At 45.0% G+C, this 18844-nt stretch overlaps 1 protein-coding gene across 3 annotated transcripts in view; it reads left to right on the top strand.

Moving 5' to 3' along the window:
* The first annotated feature begins 303 nt into the window (after positions 1 to 303).
* The window catches only part of ABHD6 (abhydrolase domain containing 6, acylglycerol lipase), a 40283-nt gene continuing 21742 nt past the window's right edge, over positions 304 to 18844 (top strand). Inside the window, exons 1-2 of one of the 3 annotated variants that reach the window (XM_075832386.1) lie at positions 304 to 401; positions 16592 to 16732. In XM_075832386.1, coding sequence (XP_075688501.1) covers positions 16614 to 16732 — 119 coding nt within the window. In that variant the 5' untranslated portion in view covers positions 304 to 401; positions 16592 to 16613. Of the gene's footprint in view, positions 473 to 16591; positions 16733 to 18844 lie in introns of all 3 variants that reach the window. The other 2 variants (XM_075832385.1, XM_075832388.1) reach the window with 2 other exon arrangements.

The raw sequence follows: 18844 nt of genomic DNA on the forward strand, positions 1-18844 counted from the left end.
ATCTATCTATCTATCTATCTATCTATCTATCTATCTATCTATCTATCTATCTATCTATCTATCTATCTATCTATCTATCTATCTATCTATCTATCTATCTATCTATCTATCTATCTATCTATCTATCTATCTATCTATCTATCTATCTATCTATCTATCTATCTATCATCACATTTTCTCCTGATATTATAGGTCCAGTGTAGAAAGCGCCTCTGTGCTGTAGCATCGGTTCCCGCAGTGTCACTGCCATCTAGCGGCGATAAGTGGTAATTTTGGTCGGCGCACTCTATTACTGCTCTTTCATCAATCCCCTTTAAAGAGAGTGCGGCAGTTCCGGGTCTGATCCCGCAGCGAGATCCCGGGACTAACCGGAGGATCCACTGGAGCCAGGGGCCGGGTAGGTGAGCGGCTCCGACCCATGTCTTCCTCCATCCAGCACCGCGCAGCATTGTGTCACCATCAGCATCACCGTGTAGGACATTACCCTTGTTGTGTGTGTCACTTTGTATCATGTACAGTGTAATGTCAGTGTCACATTATGTTACATTGTATCACTACTTGTCGTCGTCGTCATCATCATCATCATCACCCTATTTTGCATCTCATTGGCTTCCATAGGGTTTTTATTTATTTTTTCTTACCTATGCCATGTGTGTCAGCTGTCATTGTTATGGTAAATGTCACATTGTGTCACTACTGCATTGTTTACATCCTTTACTACCAGGCTGTTGCTTCCAGAATATGGCGCACACCCTCACTTGTGATATTTCTACGATAGATCTAGCCTGTCATCCATTTTCGCCAGTATTTAGGCAAAAGTGTCACTTTATTTCCCATCTAATCGTAGCCCTTACTAAAGAGAATTAAATAAAAAATCTCTGAGCTTTCGTCAAGTGTCCCTGAAAAAATGGCGTAATTATTGGATAAATATTGAGCACTTTACAATCGTCAATTTTTCTAGTATTTTCATATTTTTTAAAGCTATTTCTAATTTAGCCTCTATTTTTTATATATTATAGTTTATTTTGTTTTAATAAAGTATTCTGTATACAGTAGTTTATTATGTAATGTATATAGCTGTTTATTTTCTTCCATTATTATTACTTTTACTATTATAATGCACAATACATTCTGATGAATAGTTACAGTTGTTTATACGTTATTTGTATATTTCTTGGCAAGCAGTTTCCAAACTTTTTGGATCCAAAGGTGTTTGCTGGACTGAACATTTTAACCCTGGGTCTACGCCACAATATTTTGTAATGGAAAGTATAGGCAGAATATAGTCACTTTGCACATGGTCCCACTGGGCATTTTATACATTGAGTTTCAAAAAGTTGGATCTCATCTTTCCGGCCTATGTCATACTAAGGCCTTATTCACACTAGCGTGTTTTTCGTCAGTGTACTTGCTATCTGTTTTAACAATGGACAGCACACTGACCCATGCGATTCACATACGCGTGTTTTTTCACGGATCGTGTGTCTGTTGCGTGAAAGTCATTGCCTGTCCTATTCTGGTCTGTTTTTGCAGACCAGACTGGTCTATTAAAGTCAATGGGTGCATGAAAAAAATGTAGATACAGTCGGGCCCCATTGACTTCTATGGCTTCCTTTTAACGGCTTTGTACAACTGTAAAATTGCGTCATAATACGGTATTGTGTATGACCCCTTATACTGTAATATAGTCATAGACTTATATTGTACAAACATATGCCAAGAGTGTCTGGATACTTTTTTTTAGGTTCATGTGACGCATAGGTTACTACACTTTTTAGGACAACAGGAAATGTTTACATTCAAATATAGGATTTAATGGCAGTCAAGGGGTAGATGCAAACAAACGGATATGTGTTTGGATCTATCTAAGAAAAAATAAACCTATATTCCTCTGGATTCATCAAAAAAATAACCGGTTCCGCACCCCTAATAACAGCACATCTGACCTCGGACGCAATCCATGTGTGAACAAAGCCCAAAGTGAAACGTTGTAATTAGTCATTAGGAAGCCCGACGTTTTTTCTTTAGACCCCTATAAAATGTTGGGGTTCTCACCATTATGGTGGTAACTACTAACAATTTAATGTATATAAGGGTCCTGCCAAGAATCCTTGGATGTTGACTTTACAGAGAAAGTGGACATCCAAGGAACCAGAAACAAGATTGACAATTTTTGAGTTGACCAGGCAATTCTATTGCTCGTCCAACCCCCAGCTCTAACCCAAAAAGTGGTGCCAGATGTATTTGGCAGCTTCTCACTTGCCCTAGCTTCGGGTTTAACATGATATCTGACCAATCTGACCAACCCAAAAACAGTTTTTTAGTGTTTTCAGCCCCAAAATAAGGTGGCATCATGGTGTGTTCAATAACTATGGTTATTGCAGATACCGCGATGCTAAGAAGGTTAATGATCCTTCAATATATGTACTGTGCACTGTCGATGGGGTCTTTCAGATTGGACTCAAATATATGTGACTGTTTCTTGTACTCAAATAGTCACCTGACTACCCAGTTTTATCATCGAGCGCGAGTTAACTTCCACAGAACAGTTGATAAGTGTCTGATCACTGGGGGCCCTATCAATGGGAGCCTCAACGATCGACAGAACAGGGGACCCCAAATGGACTTCAAACGGAGCAGCGAATGAAGAGGCAGATTTCAAAGTCTATAGGAATGACGGAAGCAGCTGAGTACAGCGTTCTGCTATTTTCGTCAGTCCCATGGACTTTGAACAGAGCATCAAGGCGCATTGACCTCCTCTCCATTCATTCTCCTCATTGTGTTGTAGTTATCGTGGGGGTCCCAACGATCCAACACTGGATAGGTGATAATTGTTCATTCTGGGAATACCCTTTTAAGGCTTCCTTCATACAACCTTACTTTTATGTGTGCCATTTTTTTTGCCCAAGTTTTTTATTAAAACGGTACATGAGTTTGTTTTTTATGGCATTTATGGGGGTATTTTTTCAAAAGAGTTTTCTTTACTACCTGCTTTTTTATGGGGCATTTTTCACATTGCAAATCATGTGATTCAAAGATCATGTGATATAAAAATTTGTTTTTGCAACAAATGCTTTTTTTTTCTGAAAATATGCCACCAAAAATGCTATAAAGAACCTGAACATACAGTGACACTTGCAGTGAAAAAAAATATATATATATTATGGAGGTTTATGGGACAAAAACACCACTAAATGATGAAAAAAAAACACAAAAAAACAAAAACAAAGCCGGCCTTGCTACGATTTTGGAGAAACTCTAGTGGCCCAAAAAATGTGTGAAAATAAAAAAAATTACCATCCAAAAAAATAAAAAAAATTTGTAGGGCATTTTATATTTTCCCATTGACTTATAGCGAACATCTGGCAGCAGCGTTTTTTGTCGACAAAAAAGCTGCCAAAACCGCTCAAAAAACTCCACCAAAAGACGTTGTGTGTGAATCCTTCTCCAAGGCGGACTTTTATAACCTGCCATTCAGACAGGTCAGAAAACTCAGATCTATGGTGGTCTTGTAGTTGGGAAATCCACCAATGCTGAAAGTAAGACTTTTTGTTTTTCAATAGAACGATAGCTGGGCATGTGCCAGTCACCTACCAACTTCTATGAAATCCTTGATAAACCCAGTAGGCATTTTATTAGGTACAACTTTCCAGTAATGAGAAGGTGCTGGAAACAAACAGATTTGTCTTCTACACATCCATGCTGCCAATCTCCTGTCCGCCCACATTCTGAAGGTGATCTACTGGATTAAGACCTGATGACTGTTCAAGATATTGGAGTCTACGGAACTAAACTTCTGAATTGTCACCCAACATGGTATCTAAAAAATGGTTGCTTGTCCTTGGTGGTCATACTTCATGTATAAGTCATACATGCTTCTAGGCTGGTATGTGCTTATTATTTGTCATCTCTCTTGTCTATTTTAGTAGATATTTTCCTTCCCTGTAAAATAACAATTCTGGAACATCTTTTCATAGAACTCTATTCCTCTGTTATTCCTCTTGTCAATTTATGAATAATTTGGCAGCTGGGTGTTACCAACTGGGGGTGTGTCACTACACAGACAGACAGTGGCCAATCGGTACTGACCAATACCAGACACTGGCCAATTCGTATTGACAGAGTCAGAATGGTAACCCCTTTGAGAATGGAAACACCCAGTCGTTAATTTATTCATTCTTTCTAGGAGGAATATCAGAGGAAAGACACAATGCAGAGATCTAAGGAAAGATTATTTAGAATTGTTATTTAAAGGGGAATGCAAGTATTTAATAAAACAGACATGTCAGGAGAGCTGCCGTGTACCTAAATGACCTGGCACTGTGGATTGACAGTTCTTGTGTAACAGGAAGTTCATTCGTGCCTCACAGTTCATTCTTGGAATGAATGGGTTAACAGTATAGGTTATCTTTCTCCCATCACAGAGAGTCAGTTATAAAATAAAGGTGGAGCAGGTGAGCGGGTCAGAGGTCGATGTACCTGACTGAGTGTCATCACTGCATTCACATCCACAGCAGCGTCCTTATTGTAAGTTCTTCCACAGAAGGGCGATCGCCCTTGGGGGAATCTTGGGAGAAGAGCAGATGATTAGTATGGGCTTGAGTTACTTTGTATGGCTGTGAGATCTGCAGCTCTGGTAACCTGGATAATGCTGATCGCAAGAGAAAACTGCTGACGGATAGAGACTGACTGACTGCGGCAAGAGCTGTGTACACTGCCGGGTGATATCACTGAGGTCTATGTGCAGCATTACAGGCCGAGGAACAACACTCGTAATCACTAGTTGGCTTTATTGTAGATGTATATCTACTGGACTGTGTATTCCATCTTTCATGCATTGTATGATGTATTAAGGCTTATGTTCTAGCGTGGCACAGAATGCATATAGTAATAGCGTGGCACAGAATGCATATAGTGGTAGCGTGGCAGAGAATGCATAGAGTAGTATTGTGGCACAGAATGCAAATAGTAGTAGCGTGGCAGAGAATGCATAGAGTAGTATTGTGGCACAGAATGCATATAGTAGTAGCGTGGCACAGAATGCATATAGTAGTAGCGTGGCACAGAATGCATATAGTGGTAGCGTGGCAGAGAATGCATAGAGTAGTATTGTGGCACAGAATGCATATAGTGGTAGCGTGGCAGAGAATGCATAGAGTAGTATTGTGGCACAGAATGCATAGAGTAGTATTGTGGCACAGAATGTATATAGTAGTAGTGTGGCACAGAATTCATATAGTAGTAGCATGGCACAGAATGCATATAGTAGTAGCGTGGCACAGAATGCATATAGTAGTAACGTGACACAGAATGCATATAGTAGTAGCGTGACACAGAATGCATATAGTAGTAGCGTGACACAGAATGCATATAGTAGTAACGTGACACAGAATTCATATAGTAGTAGCGTGGCACAGAATTCATATAGTAGTAGCGTGGCACAGAATGCATATAGTAGTAGCGTGGCACAGAATGCATGTAGTAGCGTGGCACAGAATGCATATAGTAGTAGCGTGGCACAGAATGCATAGAGTAGTAGCGTGGCACAGAATGCATATAGTAATAGCGTGGCACAGAATGCATATAGTGGTAGCGTGGCAGAGAATGCATAGAGTAGTATTGTGGCACAGAATGCAAATAGTAGTAGCGTGGCAGAGAATGCATAGAGTAGTATTGTGGCACAGAATGCATATAGTAGTAGCGTGGCACAGAATGCATATAGTAGTAGCGTGGCACAGAATGCATATAGTGGTAGCGTGGCAGAGAATGCATAGAGTAGTATTGTGGCACAGAATGCATATAGTGGTAGCGTGGCAGAGAATGCATAGAGTAGTATTGTGGCACAGAATGCATAGAGTAGTATTGTGGCACAGAATGCATATAGTAGTAGTGTGGCACAGAATTAATATAGTAGTAGCGTGGCACAGAATGCATATAGTAGTAGCGTGGCACAGAATGCATATAGTAGTAACGTGACACAGAATGCATATAGTAGTAGCGTGACACAGAATGCATATAGTAGTAGCGTGGCACAGAATGCATAGAGTAGTAACGTGACACAGAATTCATATAGTAGTAGCGTGGCACAGAATGCATATAGTAGTAGCGTGGCACAGAATGCATATAGTAGTAGCGTGGCAGAGAATGCATATAGTGGTAGCGTGGCAGAGAATGCATAGAGTAGTAGCATGGCACAGAATGCATATAGTAGTAGCATGGCACAGAATGCATATAGTAGTAGCAGCGTGACACAGAATTCATATAGTAGTAGCATGGCACAGAATGCATATAGTAGTAGCATGGCACAGAATGCATATAGTAGTAGCGTGGCACAGAATGCATATAGTAGTAGCGTGGCACAGAATGCATATAGTAGTAACGTGACACAGAATTCATATAGTAGTAGCGTGGCACAGAATGCATATAGTAGTAGCGTGGCACAGAATGCATATAGTAGTAGCGTGGCAGAGAATGCATATAGTGGTAGCGTGGCAGAGAATGCATAGAGTAGTAGCATGGCACAGAATGCATATAGTAGTAGCATGGCACAGAATGCATATAGTAGTAGCAGCGTGACACAGAATTCATATAGTAGTAGCATGGCACAGAATGCATATAGTAGTAGCATGGCACAGAATGCATATAGTAGTAGCGTGGCACAGAATGCATATAGTGGTAGCGTGGCACAGAATGCATATAGTGGTAGCGTGGCAGAGAATGCATATAGTGGTAGCGTGGCAGAGAATGCATATAGTAGTAGCGTGGCACAGAATGCATATAGTAGTAGCAGCGTGACACAGAATGCATATAGTAGTAGCATGGCACAGAATGCATATAGTAGTAGCGTGGCACAGAATGCATATAGTAGTAGTGTGGCACAGAATGCATATAGTAGTAGCGTGGCACAGAATGCATATAGTAGTAGCGTGGCACAGAATGCATATAGTAGTAGCGTGGCACAGAATGCATATAGTAGTAGTGTGACACAGAATGCATATAGTAGTAGCGTAGCACAGAATGTATATAGTAGTAGCGTAGCACAGAATGCATATAGTAGTAGCGTGGCACAGAATCCATATAGTAGTAGCGTGGCACAGAATGCATATAGTAGTAGCGTGGCACAGAATGCATATAGTAGTAGCGTGGCACAGAATGCATATAGTAGTAGCGGTGCACAGAATGCATATAGTAGTAGCGTGACACAGAATGCATATAGTAGTAGCGTGACACAGAATGCATATAGTAGCAGCGTGGCACATAATGCATATAGTAGCGTGGCACATAATGCATATAGTAGTAGCATGGCACAGAATGCATATAGTAGTAGCATGGCACAGAATGCATATAGTAGTAGCGTGGCACAGAATGTATATAGTAGTAGCGTGGCACAGAATGCATATAGTAGTAGCGTGGCACAGAATGCATATAGTAGTAGCGTGGCACAGAATGCATATAGTAGTAGCGTGGCACAGAATGCATATAGTAGTAGCGTGGAACAGAATGCATCTAGTAGTAGCGTGGCACAGAATTCATATAATAGTAGCGTGGCACAGAATGCATATGGCAGTAGCGTGGCACTGAATTAATATAGTAGCGGCATGGCACAGAATGCATATAGCAGTAGTGTGGCACAGAATGCATTTAGTAGTAGTGCGGCAGAGAATGCATATAGTAGTAGCGTGTCAGAGAATGCATATAGTAGTAGCGTGGCAGAGAATGCATATAGTAATAGCGTGGCAGAGTATGCATATAGCAGTAGCGTGGCACAGAATGCATGTAGTAGCGTGGCACAGAATGCATATAGTAGTATTGTGGCACAGAATGCATACAGTAGTATTGTGGCACAGAATGCATATAGTAGTAGTGTGGCACAGACTGCATATTGTAGTAGCATGGCACATAATGCATATAGTAGTAGTGTGTGACATAATAGTAGCGTGGCACATAATGCATATAGTAGTAGCGTGGCACATAATGCATATAGTAGTAGCGTGGCACAGAATGCATATAGTAGTAGCGTGGCACAGAATGCATATAGTAGTAGCGGTGCACAGAATGCATATAGTAGTAGCGTGACACAGAATGCATATAGTAGTAGCGTGACAGAATGCATATAGTAGCAGCGTGGCACATAATGCATATAGTAGCGTGGCACATAATGCATATAGTAGTAGCATGGCACAGAATGCATATAGTAGTAGCATGGCACAGAATGCATATAGTAGTAGCGTGGCACAGAATGCATATAGTAGTAGCATGGCACAGAATGTATATAGTAGTAGCGTGGCACAGAATGCATATAGTAGTAGCGTGGCACAGAATGCATATAGTAGTAGCGTGGCACAGAATGCATATAGTAGTAGCGTGGCACAGAATGCATATAGTAGTAGCGTGGCACAGAATGCATATAGTAGTAGCGTGGCACAGAATGCATATAGTAGTAGCGTGGCACAGAATGCATATAGTAGTAGCGTGGAACAGAATGCATCTAGTAGTAGCGTGGCACAGAATTCATATAATAGTAGCGTGGCACAGAATGCATATGGCAGTAGCTTGGCACAGAATTCATATAGTAGTAGCGTGACACAGAATGCATATAGTAGTAGCGTGGTACAGAATGCATATAGTAGTAGCGTGGCACTGAATTAATATAGTAGCGGCATGGCACAGAATGCATATAGCAGTAGTGTGGCACAGAATGCATTTAGTAGTAGTGCGGCAGAGAATGCATATAGTAGTAGCGTGGCAGAGAATGCATATAGTAGTAGTGTGGCAGAGAATGCATATAGTAGTAGCGTGGCACAGAATGCATATAGTAGTAGCGTGGCAGAGTATGCATATAGCAGTAGCGTGGCACAGAATGCATATAGTAGTAGCGTGGCACAGAATGCATATAGTAGTATTGTGGCACAGAATGCATATAGTAGTAGCGTGGCACAGAATGCATATAGTAGTAGCGTGGCACAGAATGCATATAGTAGTAGCGTGGAACAGAATGCATCTAGTAGTAGCGTGGCACAGAATTCATATAATAGTAGCGTGGCACAGAATGCATATGGCAGTAGCTTGGCACAGAATTCATATAGTAGTAGCGTGACACAGAATGCATATAGTAGTAGCGTGGTACAGAATGCATATAGTAGTAGCGTGGCACTGAATTAATATAGTAGCGGCATGGCACAGAATGCATATAGTAGTAGTGCGGCAGAGAATGCATATAGTATTAGCGTGGCAGAGAATGCATATAGTAGTAGCGTGGCAGAGAATGCATATAGTAGTAGCGTGGCACAGAATGCATATAGTAGTAGTGTGGCAGAGTATGCATATAGCAGTAGCGTGGCACAGAATGCATATAGTAGTAGCGTGGCACAGAATGCATATAGTAGTATTGTGGCACAGAATGCATGCAGTAGTATTGTGGCACAGAATGCATATAGTAGTAGTGTGGCACAGACTGCATATTGTAGTAGCATGGCACATAATGCATATAGTAGTAGTGTGTGACATAATAGTAGCGTGGCACATAATGCATATAGTAGTAGCGTGGCACATAATGCATATAGTAGTAGCGTGGCACAGAATGCATATAGTAGTAGCGTGGCACAGAATGCATATAGTAGTAGCGGTGCACAGAATGCATATAGTAGTAGCGTGACACAGAATGCATATAGTAGTAGCGTGACACAGAATGCATATAGTAGCAGCGTGGCACATAATGCATATAGTAGCGTGGCACATAATGCATATAGTAGTAGCATGGCACAGAATGCATATAGTAGTAGCGTGGCACAGAATTCATATAGTAGTAGCGTGGCACAGAATGCATATAGTAGTAGCGTGGCACAGAATGCATATAGTAGTAGCGTGGCACAGAATGCATATAGTAGTAGCGTGGCACAGAATGCATATAGTAGTAGCGCGGCACAGAATGCATATAGTAGTAGCGTGGCACAGAATGCATATAGTAGTAGCGTGGCACAGAATGCATATAGTAGTAGCGTGGCACAGAATGCATATAGTAGTAGCGTGGAACAGAATGCATCTAGTAGTAGCGTGGCACAGAATTCATATAATAGTAGCGTGGCACAGAATGCATATGGCAGTAGCTTGGCACAGAATTCATATAGTAGTAGCGTGACACAGAATGCATATAGTAGTAGCGTGGTACAAAATGCATATAGTAGTAGCGTGGCACTGAATTAATATAGTAGCGGCATGGCACAGAATGCATATAGCAGTAGTGTGGCACAGAATGCATTTAGTAGTAGTGCGGCAGAGAATGCATATAGTAGTAGCGTGGCAGAGAATGCATATAGTAGTAGCGTGGCACAGAATGCATATAGTAGTAGCGTGGCAGAGTATGCATATAGCAGTAGCGTGGCACAGAATGCATATAGTAGTAGCGTGGCACAGAATGCATATAGTAGTATTGTGGCACAGAATGCATACAGTAGTATTGTGGCACAGAATGCATATAGTAGTAGTGTGGCACAGACTGCATATTGTAGTAGCATGGCACATAATGCATATAGTAGTAGTGTGTGACATAATAGTAGCGTGGCACATAATGCATATAGTAGTAGCGTGGCACATAATGCATATAGTAGTAGCGTGGCACAGAATTCATATAGTAGTAGCGTGGCACAGAATTCATATAGTAGTAGCGTGGCACAAAATGCATATAGTAGTAGCGTGGCACAGAATGCATATAGTTGTAGCGTGGCACAGAATGCATATAGTAGTAGTGTGGCACAGAATTCATATAGTAGTAGCATGGCACAGAATGCATATAGTAGCGTGGCACAGAATGCATATAGTCGTAGCGGGGTACAGAATGCATATAGTAGTAGCGTGGCACAGAATGCATATAGTAGTAGCGTGGCACATTCATATAGTAGTAGCGTGGCACAAAATGCATACAGTAGTAGCGTGGCACATAATTCATATAGTAGTAGCGTGGCACAGAATGCATATAGCTTATTTGGCTATAATCAGTATCACTACATAGAAGATATATCCGCAGACTACCAGTCTCTGCATTCTGCAAATTACTATGGTACTTGTAGATCTACAGTCTTATATTGCTGCATATTGTATATTGCACAGTAAACTGATGACCGTGCCGTAAGTAATAGCCTGGCTGTCAGCTCATGCATACAGGTTTTATAAGGTGGGTGAATATGTACCGTGTGTAAAAAGACACAAAAAACCTAGCGCATTGCATAAATAGCAATTCCTGAAAGGGGTGGAACAAAATAAGAAAAACATGGCAGCTTTCTTACAGAAACCGTGCCACACCTGTACATAGGCTGTGTGTGGTATTGCATTTCAGCACCATTAAAATGAATGGAACTAAGCTGCAATACCACACACAAGCTGTGGACAGGTTTGGTGCTGTTTTCAGAAGGCAACTATATTTTTGTAATCCAGAAGAGGCTGGACGCAGCCTGCAGGGCTTCAGGGGGAAGCCTCCATGACAGGACCTAGTAGGGAAAGGGTTAACAAGAGGGAGATGCAGGGGGAGGTAGACGAGAGGTAGGGAGGAGTTAGGGGACGTTACCAGTCTTCCCGCTGTTTTCGGCATTGAGCCGGAAGCAGCGGGAGGAGAAACACGTATTTTCATAAGCTCCCACTGCTGCCCCGCTCTGTGCTTACCTGCCATGTCGGAGGTCGGCATGCTCGAGCAGCTGCGTGCGGCAGCTGCATTCCACGGTCCCGGCTGGCTAGAGGAGACCGTGGCTGCACTGTCAAGGATCCCGGGGGCTGAATCGCCTCCACGCCAGGCCCGGCGCTCGAGGTCTGTTGTTCAGGGGGACAGGCTCCCCTCCCCCGGCCCCCTCCCTAGTGCTAGTACTGTGGCGGCGGGGGGGAGTTGGCAACACGCGCTCCTGCTCGCATGAGGCAGAGAGCGTCGTCAGGGGCGACGGTGGCTCGGGCCGGGTCTCCCCGTCGCTCCCGGCGGTCCCGCCCTCCAGAACGCCTCAGCCCGGAGGTGGTCCCGCGGACACGGCGTCGCAAGGGGAGCCCTTCAAAGGACGCTGCAGGCCAGGCAGCTGGGAGGGCCGCCTCTTCCCAGGCCCTGCGTCCTGGCAGGAATCCCTAGCCGCGACGAGGTCCGGCGGTAAACAGGGGGTCGCAGGCCGGGCTCCCTGTCACCCCTCCTCCATCGGATGCAAGAACCGGAGAACAGTCTACGGCCGCCCCGCATGGGGATGTTCCGGCCAGGGGGCAGGCTTCCTCGAGACCGTCGAGGACGACGCCTAGATCTGCAGCGGCGACGAGGCAACAGGTCCGGTCGGAAGTCTGGGTCGGGCGGCAGGTGGCCGGCCCATCTGGGATGGCCAGTCGTCTGCGAGAGAGGATCTGGAAGAAGGCGAATTGGACGATTTTCGGCGAGGTCAGGATGGTCTGGCTGACGGGAACACCGCGCCTGTGCAGCCCGGTGAGTGCATAACTCCTTCTTTGCCGTATCCAGGTCCCCGGGAGGTTGGATCGTTACAATCGCGTCCCGGGATTGTGGAAGGGCTGGCGGCGTCTAAGGAGGCGGTCGCGGTATCAGTGCAGACCGAGGCGCAAAAAGACGGCGATAGGGTGCGTCTTGATGATCGTGCTCGTGGCGAGGTGTATGTTTGCTTCGAAGGTCCGTTGGGGGCGCACTTAAAACAGGAGGTCCGCGAGCGGATCTGGAAGGACGAGTATGTGGAGATTTTTTCTCTTCTGCCGCTTGCTAAATTCAATTTGGATAAAGGCAAGCGGGACGAGAGTAAGAAGGAGGAGGAGGAACGTCGGCGGTATAGGCTTATCCCGCAGACGTTCGTCAATTGGTCACAGGCGTTTGCCATATTAGCCAGCGTGATCGGAGAGAAGGCGCCGGAAAATTGCTCGGCGTTATTTTGCTATTTTGATGCCATCGGGGAAGCTCACAGGGCATACGGGGGGCAGGCGTGGTTAAGGTACGATGAGCAATTCCGTCAGCGAAAGGCGGTTCGGCCGGCGATTCGGTGGGACCAGAAGGATATTGCGCTTTGGTTGGTTTGTTTTTACTGTGACAACATGGGGGTGTGCTGGCCATTAATAACATCACTGCATCCTCTCCTCCGGTAGTTCAGTTGTTGCGACATTTAGTTTTGGTGTGTTTGTCTTTGAACGCGTGGGTGGTGGCGGTACATGTGCCGGGGGTACGGAATTGTATCGCTGATGCTCTTTCTCGCTCGCAGTGGGATCGATTTAGTCAATTGGCACCGGGAGCGGAGCGTCTCGGTTTGGCTTGTCCGGAACATCTCTGGGATCTGGTTTCGGTCCCGTAGAGCGATTGGTGGAAAGGTCATTGGCACGTACGACGTGGAGTGCTTATTCTGCTTGTTGGAAGCAGTGGGATGAGTGGGTAAGAGAGTTGGGTAATGTCAGCACGGATCAAGACAGGTTGGTGGCACTTTTGTACTGTTTGGGGGACGCCTGGGAGGCGGGGTTTTCGTTGGCAAAGGTCAATCGTTTCATTTCTGCGTTGGCTTTTGGTTTTAAGTTGCGGGGCTTTCGGGATGTGTCTAAGGAATTTTTAGTGGGACAGGCTTTAAAGGGTCTGCGTCGAGGTCGGGTCGAAGCGGATTGTAGAAGGCCCGTGTCGTTTTCTCTTATCTCTTTGGGCGTATCGCTAGTATCTGTCTGTCGTTCTTCGTCCGAGGTGGAGTTATTTCAGTTAGCATTTTCCTTAGCGTTCTTTGGGGCACTTAGAATTGGCGAGCTGGTTTCACCTAGTACCAAGCGGGCAGGGGGGTTGAGACTGGAGGAGGTGTGCCTATATGGGGATAGGCTCGAGGTATGGTTGCGGCGGTCAAAAACTGACCAACTGGGTAAAGGAAAGCGGATAGTTGTGTTTGCCCTCCCGGGATCGGCGATGTGTCCGGTCACTTGCATGCGTGTTTTTAAACCACAGGTGGGGTCTCCCGAGTTGCCGTTGCTATGTCACGAGGATGGGTCATTCTTGCCCAGATATCAATTTGGCGTAGTATTTAAAAAATGCTTGGCGGCGGTCGGCGTCGCGGCGGGCCCTTACTCATCTCATTCCTTCAGGATTGGCGCAGCAACCGAGGCGGGGCGCTGGGGGCTGGATGACGAGGGGGTGCGGCGCATTGGCCGTTGGGAGTCCAACAGGTTTAGGTCCTACGTGCGCCCCCATTTGTTATGAGTCATGTTGTTAGTGGGTGAAAAAAGTTTGTGTGCTTGTATTTAACTTTCTTTTCCGTTTCAGATCAGCTTCCGTGTCTTGTGTGGTTGTTGGGCCACTCTTACGTGCATTGGGGGGCTTTGAGGGCGGACGTCCGCCCTGACAGTCGCCAGCTGCGCATTCCGCGGCAGGACGCGGTTTTGCATTGGCTGGGATTTAGAGGTATGTTGTGGAGCAGGGTGTTAGCGGAATTTCAGACATACTCTCGGCTGGATAGGGTTCCAGAAGTCTTGGTGTTGCACGTGGGTGGAAATGATTTGGGGGTTCGCCCCTTTCGTGAGTTGGTGCGGGATATCAAACACGATATGTTGTGTTTGTGGGTTTCTTATCCCGGCTTAGTGATAGTGTGGTCTGACATTGTTCCAAGGAAGTATTGGCGGCTGGCTAGGTCAGTGGAGAGGGTCAATAAGGCTCGCATCAAAGTAAATAGGGCGGTGTCCCATTTTGTGGCCAAGAATGGGGGCATTTGTGTGCGGCACAGGGATTTGGAGTCAGGAGTGGGGAACTACTGGAGGAGTGATGGGGTTCATCTGACCGAGGTTGGGATTGATCTGTGGAGTCTGGCAATAGCAGAAGGAATTGAAAGGGTGGTGGTGGTGTGGCGGAACTCACAGGCTTAAGGTGGTCAAGGCCTGTTTCGCTGTGGCGGGGGGAGTCCTTGAGGTCGGTCAGTACGAAATGGTGGGGGGGTCTCATCGGGGGTATGCGTCCCCCAAAAAAGGTACATGGTTTGAAGACTTCATAGGGTGTTATCCCTTTGAAGTGGTCTTCTGGTGGTTGGAGCCATTTGCAGAGGTGAGCGGTGCCTCCGAGCTGGTTTACGGCTGGAGGTAATGTGTTGGTGGTGTTGCAGATGGCTAACTCGAGGTAAAAAAAGAATATCTAAAAATGGCTTCAAGGACTTCCCCTGCTCGGATTAATGTTAACGTTAATTGTTATTTATGATTCTGACCCATGTTGGGTCATGTGAATTATTAGGAGGAATTCTCTGGTTGGATTCCTAATTAGTTATCCGAATGTTTCGGATCAAAATTGCATTTTATAAAACTATGAAAATTAATAAACGGCTGCTGTGGCCATTTCACATCCAACCTCGGTGTCACGTGTCTTTTCTCAAAGGTAGGGGTGGGAAAAAAGAAGGGATAAGTGAAGGTTCAATAACACACGACTCTACTTAGGCAAGTCAAGAAGAGGCTGGACGCAGCCCGCAGGGCTTCAGGGGTAAGCCTCCATGACGGGACCTAGTAGGGAAAGGGTTAACAAGAGGGAGATGCAGGGGGAGGTAGACGAGAGGTAGGGAGGAGTTAGGGGACGTTACCAGTCTTCCCGCTATTTTCGGCATTGAGTCGGAAGCAGCGGGAGGAGAAACACGTATTTTCATAAGCTCCCACCATCCCGCCCTTTGTTTGGTTTGTCCCATATGGTCTTTATGTTAGTTCGTCTATGATTGTTTTGTTTTACTGTGTGCTTATCTAACATTTTGTTTTATTTTCATTCGGAGCAGGTCCAGGTGTCATAGCAGCTGGCGGGGGGAGTCCTTGAGGTCGGTCAGTACGAAATGGTGGGGGGGTCGCATCGGGGGTATGCGTCCCCCAAAAAAGGTACATGGTTTGAAGACTTCATAGGGTGTTATCCCTTTGAAGTGGTCTTCTGGTGGTTGTAGCCATCTGAAGATGTGAGCGGTGCCTCCGAGCTGGTTTACGGCTGGAGGTAATGTGTTGGTGGTGTTGCAGATGGCTAACTCGAGGTAAAAAAGAATATCTAAAAATGGCTTCAAGGACTTCCCCTGCTCGGATTAATGTTAACGTTAATTGTTATTTATGATTCTGACCCATGTTGGGTCATGTGAATTATTAGGAGGAATTCTCTGGTTGGATTCCTAATTAGTTATCCGAATGTTTCGGATCAAAATTGCATTTTATAAAACTATGAAAATTAATAAACGGCTGCTGTGGCCATTTCACATCCAACCTCGGTGTCACGTGTCTTTTCTCAAAGGTGGGGGTGAAGGGATAGGAAGGGATAAGGGAAGGTTCACTAACACACGACTCTACTTAGGCAAGTCATGTACAACCCCTTTAATACTGTATAATGTATAATTGGAACCTCTCTCTGAGGGGTTAACCATTTCTTGCTCTTCAGATGCAGGTCATCGTCATCAGCAGGCATGGGCTGTTTTATGACAGACTGTACCCTGGAGCCCTGTGATGGGAAGACTGTAGTCTGTTGATCGATCTGCAGGGGTACCATAGACCCTATATTTCTGCATGTTTTTATAGAATTTCTTCAACAGCTAAAGGTTCTGCAGCATCTACACATGAGACCTGAGTACTTATGACTCAAAATTTCTCCTTTTACTTCTTTCAGGCGGGTTCTGACCAGAAGGAACATGGACCTGGATGTACTGAACATGTTCCTCATTGCCGGCGGGACCTTGGCTATCCCAATACTGGCTTTTGTGACCTCTTTCTACCTTTGGCCGGCTGCGCTCATCAAAATTTATTACTGGTAAGACTTCTACCATATCATCTATCAGCTGTTTAGCTTACAGACATTTTTTTGCATGATGTACAAGCCATAAATTGCAGAATGTCCACCTTTTAACACCATGTTGATTTTTAGGTCAAACATTTTTTTGCTGATTCATTTCATATATATCTTTATAGCAGTCGGAGTTGCCTGCAGCCACCACTATGTTGATCTTACTGTATACTGTCTGTATAAACAGTGTGCAGTATGCTCTTGAGCTCCCACTAGTGAGGGGTGAGGGCAGACAGAATTTTAAAATTGAACTATACTGTATGTCCATGCAGGGGATTTGGAGCTCCGCATCAGAAAAACAAAACTGAGCTTTGATCGCTATAAAGATATGTTAAGAAATTAATCAGAACAGAATTTTTGACCTATTTATATTGATTGAACAAAATGTTTAAGGTTGGATTTTCACTCTGGGGAGGACCTGTCATGTCCTCAAAACGTTAAATTGCAGCTATACCTGGATTCCCGCGTTTCCGATTGCAGCAAATTTATTTTCTTCCCTCTCCACAGGCCTCTGTTCACCCGCAATCAGCCCTGTTAATTTCAGCCACCTACCGTATATGCGAATCTATGAATAAATTGACAATTAAGCGGTCTCCACCACACAGCGTCAACGTGATCTAAGACGTTCCTCCCAACCTTTCTGGATTCAGCGGGACAGTCCCGGTTTCCGGGCGATGTTCCGCTGTCCCAGGCGGCCGGTGGTATTTCCCGGTGTCAAATGTATCTTCGTACTAAGGATGCAGTTACAGTTGAACCCAATACTGAAGCAGGGAACCATTAGTACAGAGTGGAGGAGCAGAGGGAACTCCTCCACTTGTCAAGGACTCCCAGGGCACAGCGCTACTTTAAAGAGGCTCTGTCACCAGATTTTGCAACCCCTATCTGCTATTGCAGCAGATCGGCGCTGCAATGTAGATTACAGTAACGGTTTTATTTTTAAAAAACGAGCATTTTTGGCCAAGTTATGACCATTTTCGTATTTATGCAAATGAGGCTTGCAAAAGTCCAAGTGGGTGTGTTGAAAAGTAAAAGTACAACTGGGCGTGTATTATGTGCGTACATCGGGGCGTGTTTACTACTTTTACTAGCTGGGCGTTGTGTATAGAAGTATCATCCACTTCTCTTCACAACGCCCAGCTTCTGGCAGTGCAGATCTGTGACGTCACTCACAGGTCCTGCATCGTGTCGGCACCAGAGGCTACAGATGATTCTGCAGATGCATCGGCGTTTGCAGGTAAGTCGATGTAGCTACTTACCTGCAAATGCTGATGCTGCTGCAGAATCAACTGTAGCCTCTGGTGCCGACACGATGCAGGACCTGTGAGTGACGTCACAGATCTGCACTGCCAGAAGCTGGGCATTCTGAAGAGAAGTGGATGATACTTCTCATCAGAAAGCCCAGCTAGTAAAAGTAGTAAACACTCCCCGATGTACGCACATAATACACGCCCAGTTGTACTTTTACTTTTCAACACGCCCAGTTGTACTTTTGCAAGCCTCATTTGCATAAATACGAAAATGGTCATAACTTGGCCAAAAATGCTCGTTTTTTAAAAATAAAAACGTTACTGTAATCTACATTGCAGCGCCTATCTGCTGCAATAGCAGATAGGGGTTGCAAAATCTGGTGACAGAGCCTCTTTAAGCGCTGAGCCCAGGGAAGCCCTTGACGTCACTGTCCGTATATGGACGGTGACGTCGGTGGCTACTCCAGAAGCGGAATCCCCTGCCAGAGCGTTGCCAATGCTCTGTCTGGGGATTCTGCTCCTAGAGGGAGCCCTAACTGCTCTATCTACAGAGGCGGGTAGCACTATCTACATGGGCACTGTGGCCCTATATAGAGGCACTATCTACAGGGGACACTGTGGTGCTATCTACATGGGCACAGGCATTTTATATGTGGGCACTAGCACTAGGGGCAGCTAAGGCGGCATTATACTGTATGAAGGCAGCATTATGGCATTATAGGGCAGCTATGGGGGCATTATACTGTATGAGGGAGTCTATAGGGGCATTGTACTGTATGGGGCAACTGTGAGGGCATTATACTGTATGAGGCAGCTGTGAGGGCATTATACT

The sequence above is a fragment of the Rhinoderma darwinii genome, chromosome 7, assembly GCF_050947455.1.
Source record: "Rhinoderma darwinii isolate aRhiDar2 chromosome 7, aRhiDar2.hap1, whole genome shotgun sequence".
Taxonomy (NCBI): Eukaryota; Metazoa; Chordata; class Amphibia; order Anura; family Rhinodermatidae; genus Rhinoderma; species Rhinoderma darwinii.